The 14,924-nt window shown below is 42.7% G+C and overlaps 1 protein-coding gene across 3 annotated transcripts; it reads right to left on the bottom strand.

The window, feature by feature from the left end:
• Window positions 1-1,398: 1,398 nt before the first annotated feature.
• Window positions 1,399-14,142, bottom strand: hipk1a (homeodomain interacting protein kinase 1a). Of its 3 annotated transcripts, XM_044038729.1 has the most exons (17): window positions 13,842-14,142; window positions 12,656-12,778; window positions 12,048-12,553; window positions 11,199-11,572; window positions 10,993-11,116; window positions 10,092-10,211; window positions 9,921-10,007; window positions 9,175-9,356; window positions 8,951-9,101; window positions 7,298-7,502; window positions 6,906-7,024; window positions 5,084-5,235; window positions 4,178-4,321; window positions 3,710-3,880; window positions 3,401-3,594; window positions 3,087-3,217; window positions 1,399-2,450 (listed from the first exon to the last, which is right to left on the bottom strand). In XM_044038729.1, exons 1-17 carry the CDS (start codon window positions 13,879-13,881, stop codon window positions 2,028-2,030), a joined length of 3,246 nt encoding a protein of 1,081 aa, XP_043894664.1. In that variant the 5' UTR covers window positions 13,882-14,142; the 3' UTR covers window positions 1,399-2,027. The 3 variants fall into 3 exon arrangements, with proteins under 3 accessions (XP_043894664.1, XP_043894662.1, XP_043894663.1); XM_044038727.1 differs by having other exon boundaries at window positions 12,048-12,778; XM_044038728.1 differs by having other exon boundaries at window positions 5,084-5,232; window positions 12,048-12,778.
• Window positions 14,143-14,924: the final 782 nt, after the last annotated feature.

The following is a 14,924-nucleotide window of genomic DNA, read 5'->3' as shown; positions in this document are numbered from 1 at the left end:
AAAGGTTTTTGTGAAATAAAATGATACAGATACAGAGAAAAACATTTTTGAATTCTATATACCCTGCTCTTGGTCATGACTTGTGAAAATGACTGTTGCGCTCTATTAAGCAGATTCTTGGTATACATAAGACGACATAAAATCATACAGCGAGGCCCAAAAAAGTCATAGTATAGTAAAACATAAAAACACCAAGGTATGTTAAGATTAAGTCACTGGTTGAATCAGAACATTTATTAGCTAAATCACATATATTCCTTTAGTATATTTGAATCACCACTGAGTCTTATTGTTTGGACAAGATTTTATTGCGTATATACGGGTTAAGGTTCGTTGTGTGTTCTTTGTCATGTAGCACTTCACAACACAGCAGGATTTCACCAAATCATTGAAGCTGAACTATACTGAACACCAACTCATGTTTTCATAAATCTTCTTTGTACGATTTTGTTTGTTCGCAGTTCAAATGTAATCACTGAATTTTACAAGTTTAATCTAAATGGCCGTGCTGATTTTAGGTGCACGTGTCACTTCACAGACATCACTTCACAAGACAAAGAGCTTTTACTTTTTTCTTTTTTTTTAACCAATATCATTAATATCATGTGTTTGTCGTATGAATCGAACATAACGTGACTAATCGTTCTGTGATCAGCTCTCCTGAATGCTACTTCATGTCAGACACATGCAACCTCATCAATAACTTAAAAAAAAAAAACACATTAGATAAATAAATATGATCAAGTCCATGGTCAGCATTAAAAGAGAACTCACATGGAAAACACTTAACGTTGACACATTATACATAACACAGGTACAATACATAACTTACCTTCTTCAATTCTTGATGTAGCACAGATTACAGTCACACACACACACACACACGCACACATACACACAGGACATTCATAACAAATTTTCAGTTTCTTCCCAACACAGATTTCTCAAATAAAATTAATATTTTGGGTTTTACATAGGGTGACCAGTTGTCCCTCTTTGTGGAGGACTGCACAGCATTTGCACCCCGTGTCCTACACACTGAGACAATATCCCACATCTATATATATATTCATCTGATTCAATGGCTGTGTAACAAGTCCTCAATTTGAGTCAATCCCGACTGAGACATAGTTTTGAAAAACTTTTGAGGAAAAATAAATACGTAAAGAAAAGAAGATGCAGCTACAACAAAACATGGAAACGACATGAAACTGTGCTCGAGCCAGCAGAAGGAGTTTCTCCTCGTTCCATGTGGTCGTACAAAAGCTGCCGTCACAATTACAAATACTTATTTTAGTTATTTATCTCTTAAATGTTGTCATACTAGACTGGCAAACTGTCCGGGGTGTGACCCCGCCTATCACCCCAAGTCAGCTGAGCTTGCCACAGCACCCCCCGCGACCCTCCTGTGCAGGATAAAGCAGTAAAAAAAATGAATGGATGGATGTTGTTATACTTGTAAATGATGCAAAGTGTGGGTAACATTTTAGTTTTCCTCCGTTTTTTTGAAAAATTGCCTTTAACTGTTGGTATATTTTATAATCTATAGCTTTTATAAAGCACTCGATACATACAGTCTATCCTGTGTTAATTTTTTTTAAGGTAAATAGACAATCTATCAACATTTTACACTACTTCTCAGTGTTCTACGGGCGTCCCACGTTGTCTTTGTCCCTCATTTACTGTGTTGGTCACCCTAGGTTTAGAATAAAAATACAGTGCAACAATTCCTGTCTGGTTTATCTGATGTGGATTCATACGCTGTCCTGATCCTGATTGTGTCATGACTAACTCCAAAGGAAGGAATAGCTTAAAATAAAAACTGAACATGATTAAAATACAAATGCATTCCACGGTTATTTTATCCAAACTAACCAGCAAAAGCTCCTTAAAACGAAAGCTTGACAGTAAAGGAAATTAAAAACTGAAGCAGAGAACAAGTCAAATCACACCTGCCTGTAACGAGGCTTGTGCTCCTCTCTAGTCTTGGTCTTCATTTGGTCTTTGCGCAGAGCATCCGTCAGTGTTTACAGGAAGGGATACTGGTTGAGTTTTCGTTGATAAGCCGCACTGGAGCGATGGAACGGCTGCTCCCCCAGATGCGGCTGCTGATGATGGTGCTGTTGGGGGTGGTTGGTGAACTGCCCCGGAGTAGAACCTCCCAGGGCCAAGTTGCTGTTCTTCTGCAGCAGCGCGAGTGAGGGGTACGCTCCACCCGCTCTGATGTGGCGGGACGAACCGGCGTGCATTTGGTCCACAGCCTGAGACACGGAGGCCAACGCGGCTGATGCCGGGTAGGCATACAGGTTGGGGGTCGAGGTGAAAAGGGTGCTCTCATGGGGGCGGTAGGTCGAGTGGGACGAGACCGGAGGGGGATACGTGGGCTGACGCCTCAGGGAGATACTGGTTACTGTTTGTTCATGGGATGATGACATTACCGACTGCTGTACCTGTAACAGCAGAGAGTTCACTTTAGCAGACACATGTAACAAATGTTTACTTACTTTCACTTTAGTGCCTTATTTTACTTTAAGTTACTGTCCTACATCGACTGTTGATCTGGGCTTTTTATGTGAAACATACAGATTGTTTTTTGTGTGATCGTGGATGGGGTGATCAAATAATTGCCCCTCCTGAGGTCAATAAAGTTGTCCAAATCTGAATGTGAAATATATCTGCTGTTTTACCACATGAGGCACGAGTGTAGATGTTTATATGCTTTGCTGTGCTGTGTTTTCCAGAGAAATCAGAATGTACAGAACTTTAGGATTAGCATGGCAATACTGGAGATGATTACCATTCCAGAATTTATTTCTGAGTCAATCAGCATGCATGTTAAAAGTCAAATTTTAGTCTAAAATCGAACATGCCAGGATAATGAGATTCATAGTCCGATTACTCCTGTATGTATACACTCAAATAGACTGGAGTTGAACTTGGCTTTCTGAACATTAACCAAAATGTCCTCCCTGGTAGAAGTAGAAGGATGGATGCAGCGTCTTTCTTCAGACAACACAGCAACTGCAAGAGCCACTGACCTCGTCACCGTAGGGACAGACATCGGCTACATTTGAAAAAAATGTTACCTGACTCAGGTTAAGAGGCTGAGATCTGCTGGAAGCCGCCCGCTGATGCCGATCCGTGTTGGAATCTCCGGGCCGACTGGACTGAACTGTCGATCCCTTCTTTGACTTTCCAAAGCCACTTACAGCTTGAACTACCAGATAAAACAAAAACAAACCAAATACAATGAGCACAAATAACAGTATAAATTCCAGCAGAGTCGATCATTATTGTTTTCTGGTATGTGAAGTGACAGTAGAGACGACACAAAATGAATAACGCTGATGACTGAGCAGGATGCAAATACATGTGTGACTGGATTTCTGCCCTAATGGACCTGGAGTTGCTGGAGCTTTGTGGGTTGTACTCTCTCCTGGCTGGCTCTTCACAGAGGGCAGGATGACAGCCAGAGACTTGCTGGGCTGTGAGCTGCTCTTAGGGCTGAGGGGGCTGCTGGTGGAGGAGTCAGAGTCATGAGAGTCATGTACTGTCACACAACTGATCACGTTGGTCCTCTGGCTCGTTCCAGAGCTGAGAGCGAGAAGAGGAGGAGGAGGAGGAGGAGGAGGAGAAGAAGAAGAGGAGTGCATTACCGTATCTGTTGATTTTACACAAATATTTTCAACTAACTAGGAGAAGAGCTCACCATGCAGCAGTGAACTTCCTGTCGTCGTCATCCTCTGAGTCACTGTGGATGGTGATGATGCTGACGGCAGGACTGGGCGTGTCAGAGATCACAATGGGCTGAGTCTGGTCGCCAGCACATGTTGAGGTGTTGTTCACCACAGTGGTGGCTGAATGCACCGATGACACAGATCTGAAGGAAAACACAAGCTCCATCACTGCCTTATTACAGACTCTGGTCAAATATGTTAGGTGAAAAGTTAAAATGCATTAAAAGTGGGGAGGCACAATATTAGTACTGGCAGATATCGCCTTTGAAATATCAGCAGACACACAGATCTACAACTATTATTTTTTTCACATTTATCTATTTTACTCAATGAAGAAAATGTATATCTGCATCCGCTGTGGCATGAGGAGGCAAAATGAAAAAACTTATGCGTTGTTGGTTATCGGCCCAAGCACTCTGCATGTCAGGTTGACTGGATACCTGGCTCTGCGCTCAGCATGTCGAGCCTTTGACCTCTTGCCCTGTTGGGCTCTCGAGTGAGTGGCCCCTGAGTTGTGGTTTTGGAGACGGCCAGCACCAGAGTCCTGCTGGTTGACACCATCATACTGGCTCCCACGACGACCCCTTTGACAAAGTAGAGAAAGGTTAACTTTAGCTTTATCTTCACTGTGTCACTTCTGATCCACACAGAGATTTTAAATTATACCATCCATCCATTTTCTATTGCTTTTTTCTCCACATAAGGGTCGCAGGGGGGTGCTGTGCCAATCTCAGCTGACATAGGGCGGGGTACACCCTGGACAGTTCGATTGCAGGCACACATGGAGACAAACAACCATTCACTCTCACACTCACGCCTACGGTCAATTTAGAGTGACCAATTTACCTAATCCCATATTGCATGTTTTTGGACTGCGGGAGGAAGCCGGAAAACCCGGAGAAAACCCACACACAAACATGCAAACTCCATGCTAAATTATACCAATATATTTTCAAACACGGTGTAGGATTTCACAGTACTGTTGCTTATAATGCTGTGCTCATGTTTGTGTCTCCTGTAGGAAATGTAGGCAGAGTGGCAGAGGAGGGAGTGGCCTTCACAGCGACCTCAGGATATACGAGTGTAACACTAAACAGCACCCTTCATTCTTTATTTTATTTGTCTCCACTGATAAACATGTGATTTATGTAGAGCTTTGATTCACTCAACGGACACATCTACAGTCAGACTCGGTAAAATAGGCGTCAGCTGGTGATGAAAGATGCAATGAACGATCACATCAACATTCACTGCATGTTTTTGAAAGGCATACACATCTGGTAAAATGGTGTTTTGATACCACTACATTTTGAAGCTATTAAACGTAGCATGAAAAACAAACTTACCTCCAGCCGGAGGCTTGTTGACTGTCAGAGACAGATGCTCCCATGGGTGAGTCGGGCACTACGGTCTGCCCAGGGTTGTGGATGGCCATGCCTGGCATCTGCTGCCAGGTGGAAGGGATGAGTATCTGCTGAGTGCCTGCTGGCCAGCCCTGCTGTATGCACACACACACACACACATATGCATAAATAAGCAAGAGTTTGAAAGACTGCACTGATGTAGAACATCTGTAAAGACCCCAAACAGTGTGACGACTATAGAGGAGAAGAAGTCAGAAATATTTGATCTGGTCAAACTGAACAGACATGCAGCCTGCAGAGAGACACAGAGGTTGCCACCGCTGTCCCACACCAAGCCACAGAGCAAACGTCTCAATAAAAGAAAACAAAACAAGCTGAACAGAAGAGAAGAGGGGGTCACCATCAGCAGACCTATTCTTGTGCAGAGAGACAGCTACAGTGCATCTGTTATTGTTGAGAAGAACATCAGGAGCAATAAATAACTGATACCTCACTTAAAGAGCAAAGACCAAAGAAAGACAGGGTCTAATGTGAAGCATGCATGCACATGCCACAAAGAGTCCAGTGGAACGCAGCAAACCTGTAACTGAAAGAAAACGTGTTAGTGTGATAGGCGATAGAGAAGGTGTATGGTCTTGTTGCCATAGAAACAAATTTCTGTGAGCAAATTTCGTTGTTTGCCATTTGTCACCTGTTGCTATTTTTTTTTTTAAATCCTCACATATTGCACATTTCTACATTTGTATAAGCACGTCAGTAACATATCAAAAACAGCACTGACTGACGTTGCGTCTGCTCCACCGTATCGTTACTCACAAGTTGACATGGAACACATGGAAATGTGTTGGGGGGATTTCAGCGACAAAGAAATTCATATGCACTTGTTCTTTAAACACTGAGAACTAAGAGGAAAACCAGAAGCTTCAAGCTACAGCACAAGCTACAGCAGTGGTGAGTTGAAAACGCGTCCCGTGCTTGGCCACACACCACCAACAAACATGTGCTACGATGGAAAGACAGATTGAAAAAAGTTGAATTTGGCAGTTGTGACTATGGTGTTTTACCAGCATGGAGGCATTCTGATCCAGACAGCTGCAGAAGTTTCCACCTCTGCAGCCAACTGGCAGCTGGACCGAGCCTAAATGTGGCATTGCTGCCACTGAGGCGTACCAGCTGCCAAACAGCAGGGGGTCGAGGACGGAGGCCTGGCCGGAGGTGTGAGGAGAGGGTGGAAGGAAGGGACGTATTTGAGACACCAAAACAAAAAAGACGGACAAAGAAGACACGTTTGGAACAGACGATGGACGGTAAGATAAGTTATAGTTCTGTGTAAAAGTCCCAGGACGACCACCAGCTTTGTTGTTCTTATTGTAATGATATGATTGAAAGTTGGTCTAAAGTATTAACAAGCAGATATTTTTCATCCTGAAAGTAGTAACAAACACAGGTTTTTACCAAGATCAGTAGGGTTCCACTCCAGATCCTGCATCTGTGGTGTCTTTTTCTGGGTTTGAAGAGTGCTGCATCACCAGCAGACATTAAGCCAAATTATATATTAAATGTAATACCGATTAAAAAAACAAAAATATATATATATGGAATAAGCACAACATTGCAGATGTCTTTTATAAGTAACATTGTATGTTACTGAATCTTTCTGTGTCACTACTTCACAAGTCTGTTAAGTTTCAGTGGCTTTAACCTAAGTGACATGCACTCGAGTGCAGCATTTATATTCCACGACTGCTGATGCTCGTTTGTTTGGTTCATTGGATTCGGAATCACTAAACTGTCGGGGTTGTACCTGTGTCAGCATGCCAGGCTGGATGTGAAGAGACTGGGATGACTGGTTCGGAGGAACTAAGGGCACCGAGTTGTCCATCCTCACAGGATAACCAGAGGGCTTATTGGATGTTTGAAGACCTAGAACATGGCGGCAGGTTAGGTTTTTAATCATATAAAATGTAGACATGGAGATGAAAAGATGTTAGCAGCACTAAATAAACAAATGCTCTTTATCTTTCCTTGATTGTGGTAAAATTGTAAAATAAATGAAGACAAATATTGTACTAGGCTATTACTGTTATTTTGTCAGTTGCTGCTTGGTCACATTATTGTAATCTCTATATTTTGAGCACAAAGTGTCGACGAAGATGTCTTTTCTTCTTGTCTGTCATGGATATCTGTTACTCTCACCCTGGATGGTGGGGGGACACACGATGAGTGTCTGCTGGAAGGGTTCGGTCTGGGCACAGAGCTGGGTGGGTCTGGTCTGCAGGGGAACACCCTGCTGGGTCAGGCCAGGGATGTTGATGGTAGCCTGCTGGTAGAGGCCAGGCTGGTAGTTCAGCAGTGGGACGTTACTGCTGAGAGACAGAGACTGGCCTCCTGTGGAGGACATCTGGAAGACACAGCACACAGAATCTGAGAAGAAGTTCTTTAAAAGAAACCCAAGGGCCTCGTTTGTCAGGACATGTGTAGAGCGATGAATAACGATACATCTCATCTGCTCCACATCTGTCTGCTCATACAAACTCACTTACATAGAGAAACGGCTCCAGAATGACAGACAAGCACTATTTTTTTGTTTTTGTAACAAAGATGTTACCACACTGTCCAGACAAAAGCGTGAGTTCAAGCTTTTATTTGTGACGTGTGAGAGAAGGACAGCAGCAAAAGTGAAAAGGTAGTGAGACCTCCTATGACGCATGCCTTAGAGACAGCTGGAGGTGGCAGAGCTGAAGATGCTGAGATTTTAGTTTGGAGTGACCAGGACGGACAGGAAATAAAGTAAGAGAGGCAAGGTTGTGATGTTTTGGTGACAAGGATGTTCAAGGATGTTCAAGATGGAGCTGCTGGGCAGGAGGAGAGGAAGACCACAGAGAAGATTCATGGATGTTAAAAAGGAGGACATGAGGACAGTTGGTGTAACAGAGGAAGACACAAAGGGTAGGGCAAGGTGGAGGCAGATGAGAGAAACAGTAAAATGAACATATTCAGACAGGCCCTGTGTTGGGCACAATTTGGTCAATTCTGCCTACTGAGCAAAAAGCCTTGGTTTATTGTAGCCATCTGTGCTTCAAACATCAGCGAATCTCCCCCGGCCATTAGAGCCGGGTCATATTTTCCACATCAGACATCCCGAGGGTCTGGGTGACGTATATTTCATCATCCACCAATTTTCACGGTGGTCCACAAAGAACCTACGCAGACGACCGCATCTCCGGTTAATTCCACAGAAAGCATGCGCACTGCAGTTCGCGTGCTCCTTGTAGCACAATATTTTCCAGTCCAGTTGATGGCACGCTCTTGTTTTGGTCAAAAGAGACAATAAAGAAAATGGGACCCATGGAAACTTGAGGTTATTTGAGATTTTCTGCCAGTACTCCCACGTGTACAACTCATTTGAATTAGTATTAGTATTATAAGTAATGGTTAAAAGAGAGTAAGAGAGTAAAAGGGTGTCCCCTTTTTTTGAGGAAGAACGGCCCCGGAAGTTGTCGTTGCCTTGTGTTTTTAGCTCCGTTAGCTTTTTCGCATTAGCCGGCGAAACCCACACGCCAGAAGAAGTTGTCACATGTTTTAAAGTGAATCCTGCACCTTCTTCAATAAAAGGGAAGGACTTAACAATCGTCTCCTTACGCCTTATTTTCATAGACGCAGTTAAATCATATCATGGACACTCATTTTAGTATTAACAGAACTATGGGCATTTAAGAATGACCCAACGGTAACAAGTTTAAAGTGTGTGTAGAAATTGACAAACTCATATTTTAGGTACAAAACTGTATTAACACACAGCTGATAAATGAGTGCTGGAGTGAGGCAGATTAATGATCATGTTCTCACCTGGTTGTGCTGGTTTAGTTGGCTACTAAAGGTGACAGTGAGGTTGGTGGCTGCACTTGGGGTGTTGTTGTTGGCAAACATATTTTTTCCATTCTCAAAGGCGCTGCATCGGCGTTTGCATATGTCCATATTTTGGAAGCAGGACTTCACACTGTGATAAATAAATAAATACATAAAGACCAGGAACTAAAAGTGCAACGACGCACAATAGACAGCAGTCTTACTGTGAGCTGTGAGGGAAGTGCAGCAGGTGTGTCATGGTAACAAACGGGTGGTTCAGGGTTTTCACGGGCGTGATGCGTTTGTCTGCGTCCAGCGTCAGCATCTTCTTCAACAGGTCTATGAACTCCCGTCTGTCGGCCTTCTCTGCCAAAATGTCTGTCCCCTCCAGGTTTGTCATGTTCACCTGCCAGAGGAGAAGAGGTAAGATGTTGGTTCCATTCATTTGCCAAAGCAACATTATATCCCAACAGGAGGAATAAATAAAACATTTATGTTCACTAGAAAAGCACATTTTTCTCCTCCCTCCTGTAACATCCAAACAATGACACTTGAAAGCCGCAGTTCGTAATACGTTAATGCAAAACAAAATGTTTGTTCCATTCAAACCATTGTGAAATAAAACCACACGAAGCTGATTAAACTTGTCAGCATGTTTTTCAGTATACTGTGTTCCGATCTTGTGTCACCTGCTCCTGTACTGCCACTGTATATACACACAGACTCCTCCTCAGTTATATCTGATAGCATTACTTGACAGAGCCTATTTCCAGATGAAGGACGCAGTACACAAATAATGTTACTGTTGTCATGTTGTTAATATTTGTTTAGAATGTTGTCACTTTTTAAAGGATCTGTGTCTTGTCTTGGTTTTCTGCTGACAGCTTTGCTTGCGCACTGATTGAATATTTACTGTAGCATCTTTATCCCCAAGACAACAAAATCTAATCCCTTCATTAATCTTCCTCACCTGCATCATGTCATCAAGGCAGTTGAAGATGTATTTACGCGCCTCCTTTGATTTGATCCCCATCTCTGCCTCGTGTTCCGCGGGCGTCTGCAGACAAATAATCAGAGTGAGAGATGAGTGCATGCTCTGTGCGCACACTCACGCAGGGAGAGGTTTGCCAGAAACGCCTACTTTCAGTCTCCAGAGTGGGTAGCTTGAGTCGGGCCCTCTGTTGAAAAAGCGGCAGGTCTTGGTTCCTGCACTCAGCAGGTACTCTGCTGGAAGACCCTGGGTCTGGGAAATGTAACGTATCTGGAAGATAATTTCAGACGTTCAACGTTAATACCACCTGAGGCCTGGGAAGGTTGTCTTTCTGAAAGTGAAATACTGCAAAACTTGAAATCAAACAGATTTTCCTCTCATTTTGTGGCTGCAAATGTTAAAAACTATGAATTGAAAAAAATAAATCTACCATTTTAGACAAATTTTAGACAAGTTTTAAAAGTGTTGCTTATTAACGGATTAAAATGTCTACCAACTAAAGGTAATGTACAGTATGTTGTAGGGCTGAACAATTTTGAATTAATGTCCAATTATGTTTATTTTGACTGAAATTGATAATCAATTATTCTCATTTTCATTCGTATAACATTAAACATATTAAATGATTACTGTGTGATATTTGTGCAGAACATGTTTTCTTCGGTCTGTAGAATACGATGTGGACAATATTTCATGTAAAATTTGACAGACATTTTGGCTTATCCTGTGATTTGAAATTTGCAGCAAGCCTTATTGTGATTTTCATTCATTTTCATTAATTGTTCAGCCCTAGTATCATACAGCACATCATGAAAATACATACACACCATGGCACAAAACCATACAAAAAATTGAGGTGAACTTCATACAGAACAATGCTCGCTCGCTCCCTGTGTTTTCAGTCTTTATTTTTAACCGTAGCTAACAGGCCATCAGAAAGAAAACTAGTAAGAAAAATTCCACAAAGAATATGAATCTTTTAAACCAATGTGCAGGCAAATGTGTTGGCTCACAACAGCTAAAGCATTCACATGAGAGAGCTGCAGCTGACCTGATCATACTCTGATGCACCAGGATAAAGGGGCCATCCCAAAAACAGCTCCGCAATGACGCATCCTAAAGACCACATGTCGATTGCTTCACAGAAAGGAAGTCCCAGGATGATCTCTGGAGCTCTGCAAGAGTCAAACATGACAAATGACAAAACCACAACTGGCAGTTCACATATGAATATGAAACAATGAATGATACACTCACCTGTAGTACCGCGACTGCAGGTAGGTGGAGCAAACCGCTTTAGACACGTGGCTGGCGGAGCCAAAGTCGATCACTTTCACTCGGTACGGCTGCCTCAAAGGATCGACCAGCATGATGTTTTCGGGTTTCAGGTCGGCGTGGATCAGCCCCAGGCTCTTCAGCTTCATCAGCGCCGTGGCCACCTGCTGCAGAATGGGCCGAATGCATTTGAGCAGCAGCGGGCTGAACTTGCTGTGCTTCAGGAAGTCGTACAGGTTCTGCTCCAGCATCTCGAACACAAGGCACGTGTGGTTCTTGTGCTGGAAACACTCGTATGAGCGGACAAAGTTGAACTCGTCGGCGTTCTCTGTGCTCAGTCTGCTGAGGATGCTCACCTAAACAGAAGAGCGAGAGGGAGGGGGATTGATTTTTATTTGGACAAATTAAAAGAAAAAGCATAGAGAGAGAGAATAATTATAAAGGCAGGAAAAATCAATAATATAAAAACATTGCAACATTGCAATTTTAAAGCTTTCCAACTTCTGTCACCACTCATATAAACTAATCAACAAATGAGGAAACAAATAGAAGAAATTCTTCAATTCTTGTACGTGCTGGTAGCCATGTCATGCGTGTTGAAACAAATATCACAGAATCATTTTGAACACAGGAAAATAATAAGGTTATGACCAGATGAGTTCCATTTCTGTTCCTCAGGGTTTCAGGGTGCATGCTGGTTCACTGTCACACTATCCTGACTTTCATGAACTGAACACAGCCATTAGTAACGTCAAAATGGCGGCCGCAAAGGGCCTAGGGGTTTCCATCGATCCAACCTGGTGCTTCACTCCTTCACAGCATCATACTCACTTCTATTTGTCCTTGCCGAGCGTAAGAGGGGTGATTCTTCAAGATTTTGATGGCCACGATCTCATTTGTGCCGCGCTTCCAGCATTTCGCCACCTGACCAAAAGTGCCGCGCCCTAGGAACTCGAGCACCTCGTAACTGTTTGACATCGAGCACAGGATCTCATGCTGGACCAGCTGGTAGTCGCCCTCGCTGTGGGAGTTGCTGCTCTTTGTGGTAGAAGTGGAATGTGCTATGGATTGAGCAGTGGTGGTCCCTCCCCCACCACCAGCGCGGTTTGAGACGACAGGTGCCGAGAGCTCTTCCAGTATCTGGACGCTGTCACTGCTGTCCACCTCCTCACTTTTCCGCTTCAAGCTGTACTGCTTGTGGTAGAGGTCGCACGGCTGCGAGGACGACGTGGCGTCCTTGATGCGGCGGCTGGAGGAGGTGGACGAGGTGGAGGAGGGAGGTCCACGAAGGCTGCCTGTGCTGTCCGCTGCCCGCACCACTGTCTGCTCCCGTGAACCTGCAGCAGGCAGATGAACCTGGTTGAGGTTGTACACTGGGTTGAAGTTAGAGCCAGAAGTGGAGGGTGCAGCTCCCTGGCTGGGACTCTGCTGGTAATAACCATTGTCTCCGAGCTGGCTGGACACATCCCAGGCAGGGTTCTCTACTTTGAGCCTCTTTGAGCGAGAATAGGCACTGGAGGACACAGAAGGTGAGGAGAACACCTGAAGCTGCGACGCCATGTCTGTGGATGAGAGTAACAATTGGTTGCAATCAGCAACTGGACACGTCAACACCAGTGTAGTTTACACTCTTAAATAAAAGATATACAAACAGTCCACATAAAGTATAAACAAATATGTTTGTGAGAAAATGAAAACAGCTTTTCACTCATCAGACCGGCTCTATCTGAAAACACCACCACACGTTCTAAAACACTGTGACAATCATATAGAGATACATCATGATATCTGTCTAACTGAAGAAAACTAAATATTTATTTATTTATAGTCTATGTATTGAATGTGGATTATCCCATACCCTTCCACCAGGTGACTTCCACCCAAGTTTCCCTCATTCATTTGAGCAGCGCAGCCACGAGGAAACACAACGCCCGGCAAGTGAAACTGACAAGGAACTCTGTTTACTTTAGAGCGCCTTCATTTATTAATTAAAATATTGATATTTTCCCTGGCATTACTGGTGTATTAATTCTCATATTTTGTACGAGGAATAACAACTATACTTTATATCACCCAATCGATATTTTGAACACACCCTCGTAACAAAATCGATATATTTTTTTATTTAACCAGGTAAAATCCCACTGAGATCAAAATCTATTTTACAAAGCCGACCTGGCCAAGAGGTCAGCAACACACATGATCCAATCTATCCACTTTTATTTATAAAGCACATTTTTATTTTAGAAATTCCAGTTTGGCAATCACAATTAAAAACACAGGCACGATGGATTCTCATTGTCTTAACGTTTAAGACGGAACGCAAAGCTTCGAGTGAAATGAGTTTGTTGCCACAAGAACGTAATGTATAGTGGCTATTGGTTCTTTGCATCAGACAGTATGAATAAGACGGAACCAAATCAAGAGAAAATACTTTCATGTAGTCAAAGAAGACATTCCGAGATTCTCATCACTCATTCATAAATATCACAGTATCACACATTCATGTGTCTATCATGGGGTTCCTCCTCATCCCACCTGGATGTTGTTGTTGTTTTTTTGTTTTACGCCCCTGTCGTAAAATCGCTAACCACTCTTACAGAAACAGCCATAAATCACATGCACCTGTATTTGATGACCGAACACTCCGTCGCTGATCAGACATTAAGGTCTCTTCCTCCTCTTCGTCATCATCATCATCATCATCATCATGAGCAGCTCTGTGACTGAGCTAACAGTTAGCTTCACGAGTTGCGAGCATCCGATTCACATCGTATGTGTGCGGATTGTGTCGCTACATGACGAGTTCGTGATGACGCAGCAGGAGGCAATCGTCGCTGCGAGCGTCCGCAATCATCATAACGAGCGCAGTTTCTCAGGTGGACGCAGCTCCATCATCGTTCGTCTCGACTCCCGTCGTAGCCGTACACGCACTTCCTGACGTAGCGATGTCACGTGGCTGACGTCAGAACTCGAGGATGTCGGCACGACTGCATCTTTAGAAATGCCATAATTAACTACAGTCCATACATAACAAATATTAATAGATTGTTTTAGATTTTTTAACTAAACTTAAATTACAGATTTGTCAGTAAACTGACATTTTTAAAGCAAAAAACACACAAAAAGTTAATTATTTTCCATCCCATATATGCAAATTGTATTTGGCTCGGGGATTATCTGAGCCAGGGAGTGTCAAAATGGGTAGCAACACTGACTTCTATCCATTAAAAAAAGACACAAAACATGCCATATTAAAGACTGCCATAGAAACATTATGTATCAATGGATTTTTCAGGAAAAAAATATGAATGTTATCAATAACTTCAGTCCTTACCATATATAACAAGTTATGTATTTTAGGATTTTCAACCTCTTAAATACTCCACCCGTGTTCCTAAGACAAAAACAAAAATGCTCCATTAAAGACTGCCATATAAAAAAAAATTCTTCATGAATGCCATCATTTTATCTTCAGTCCTCAATATTTATATTTCAAATATTCCTGTCAGTGGTAGATTTACATAAAACAATACATACAAAAAAATAACTTCACCTAGTGGAAAACAATAAAACACGACATTTGAAGGGGTTTCAACACTAAATGTAAAAATAGAAATCAAATTGAAATGGCAGTGTGTTCAAAAAATGCAGTCATATAGCCTATAGTCGTATAGATATCTGTCACTTTTGTATGTGTATGGGGTT

Source organism: Solea senegalensis, linkage group LG11 (assembly GCF_019176455.1).
Source record: "Solea senegalensis isolate Sse05_10M linkage group LG11, IFAPA_SoseM_1, whole genome shotgun sequence".
Classification (NCBI taxonomy): domain Eukaryota; kingdom Metazoa; phylum Chordata; class Actinopteri; order Pleuronectiformes; family Soleidae; genus Solea; species Solea senegalensis.
Note: the sequence above shows the minus strand (reverse complement) of the source record. Positions and strands in the feature narration are given on the sequence as shown.

What these genes read in the sequence shown, in the direction of transcription:
- hipk1a (XM_044038727.1), bottom strand. Translation starts at nt 13,881, where the DNA reads ATGTCTGATCAGCGACGGAGTGTTCGGTCATCAAATACAG. An exon ending in CTCGGCAAGGACAAATAGAA is followed by an intron (nt 11,573 to 12,047) that starts GTGAGTATGATG and finishes TCTTCTGTTTAG; the next exon opens with GTGAGCATCCTCAGCAGACT. An exon ending in GTGCATCAGAGTATGATCAG is followed by an intron (nt 10,212 to 10,992) that starts GTCAGCTGCAGC and finishes ATTATCTTCCAG; the next exon opens with ATACGTTACATTTCCCAGAC.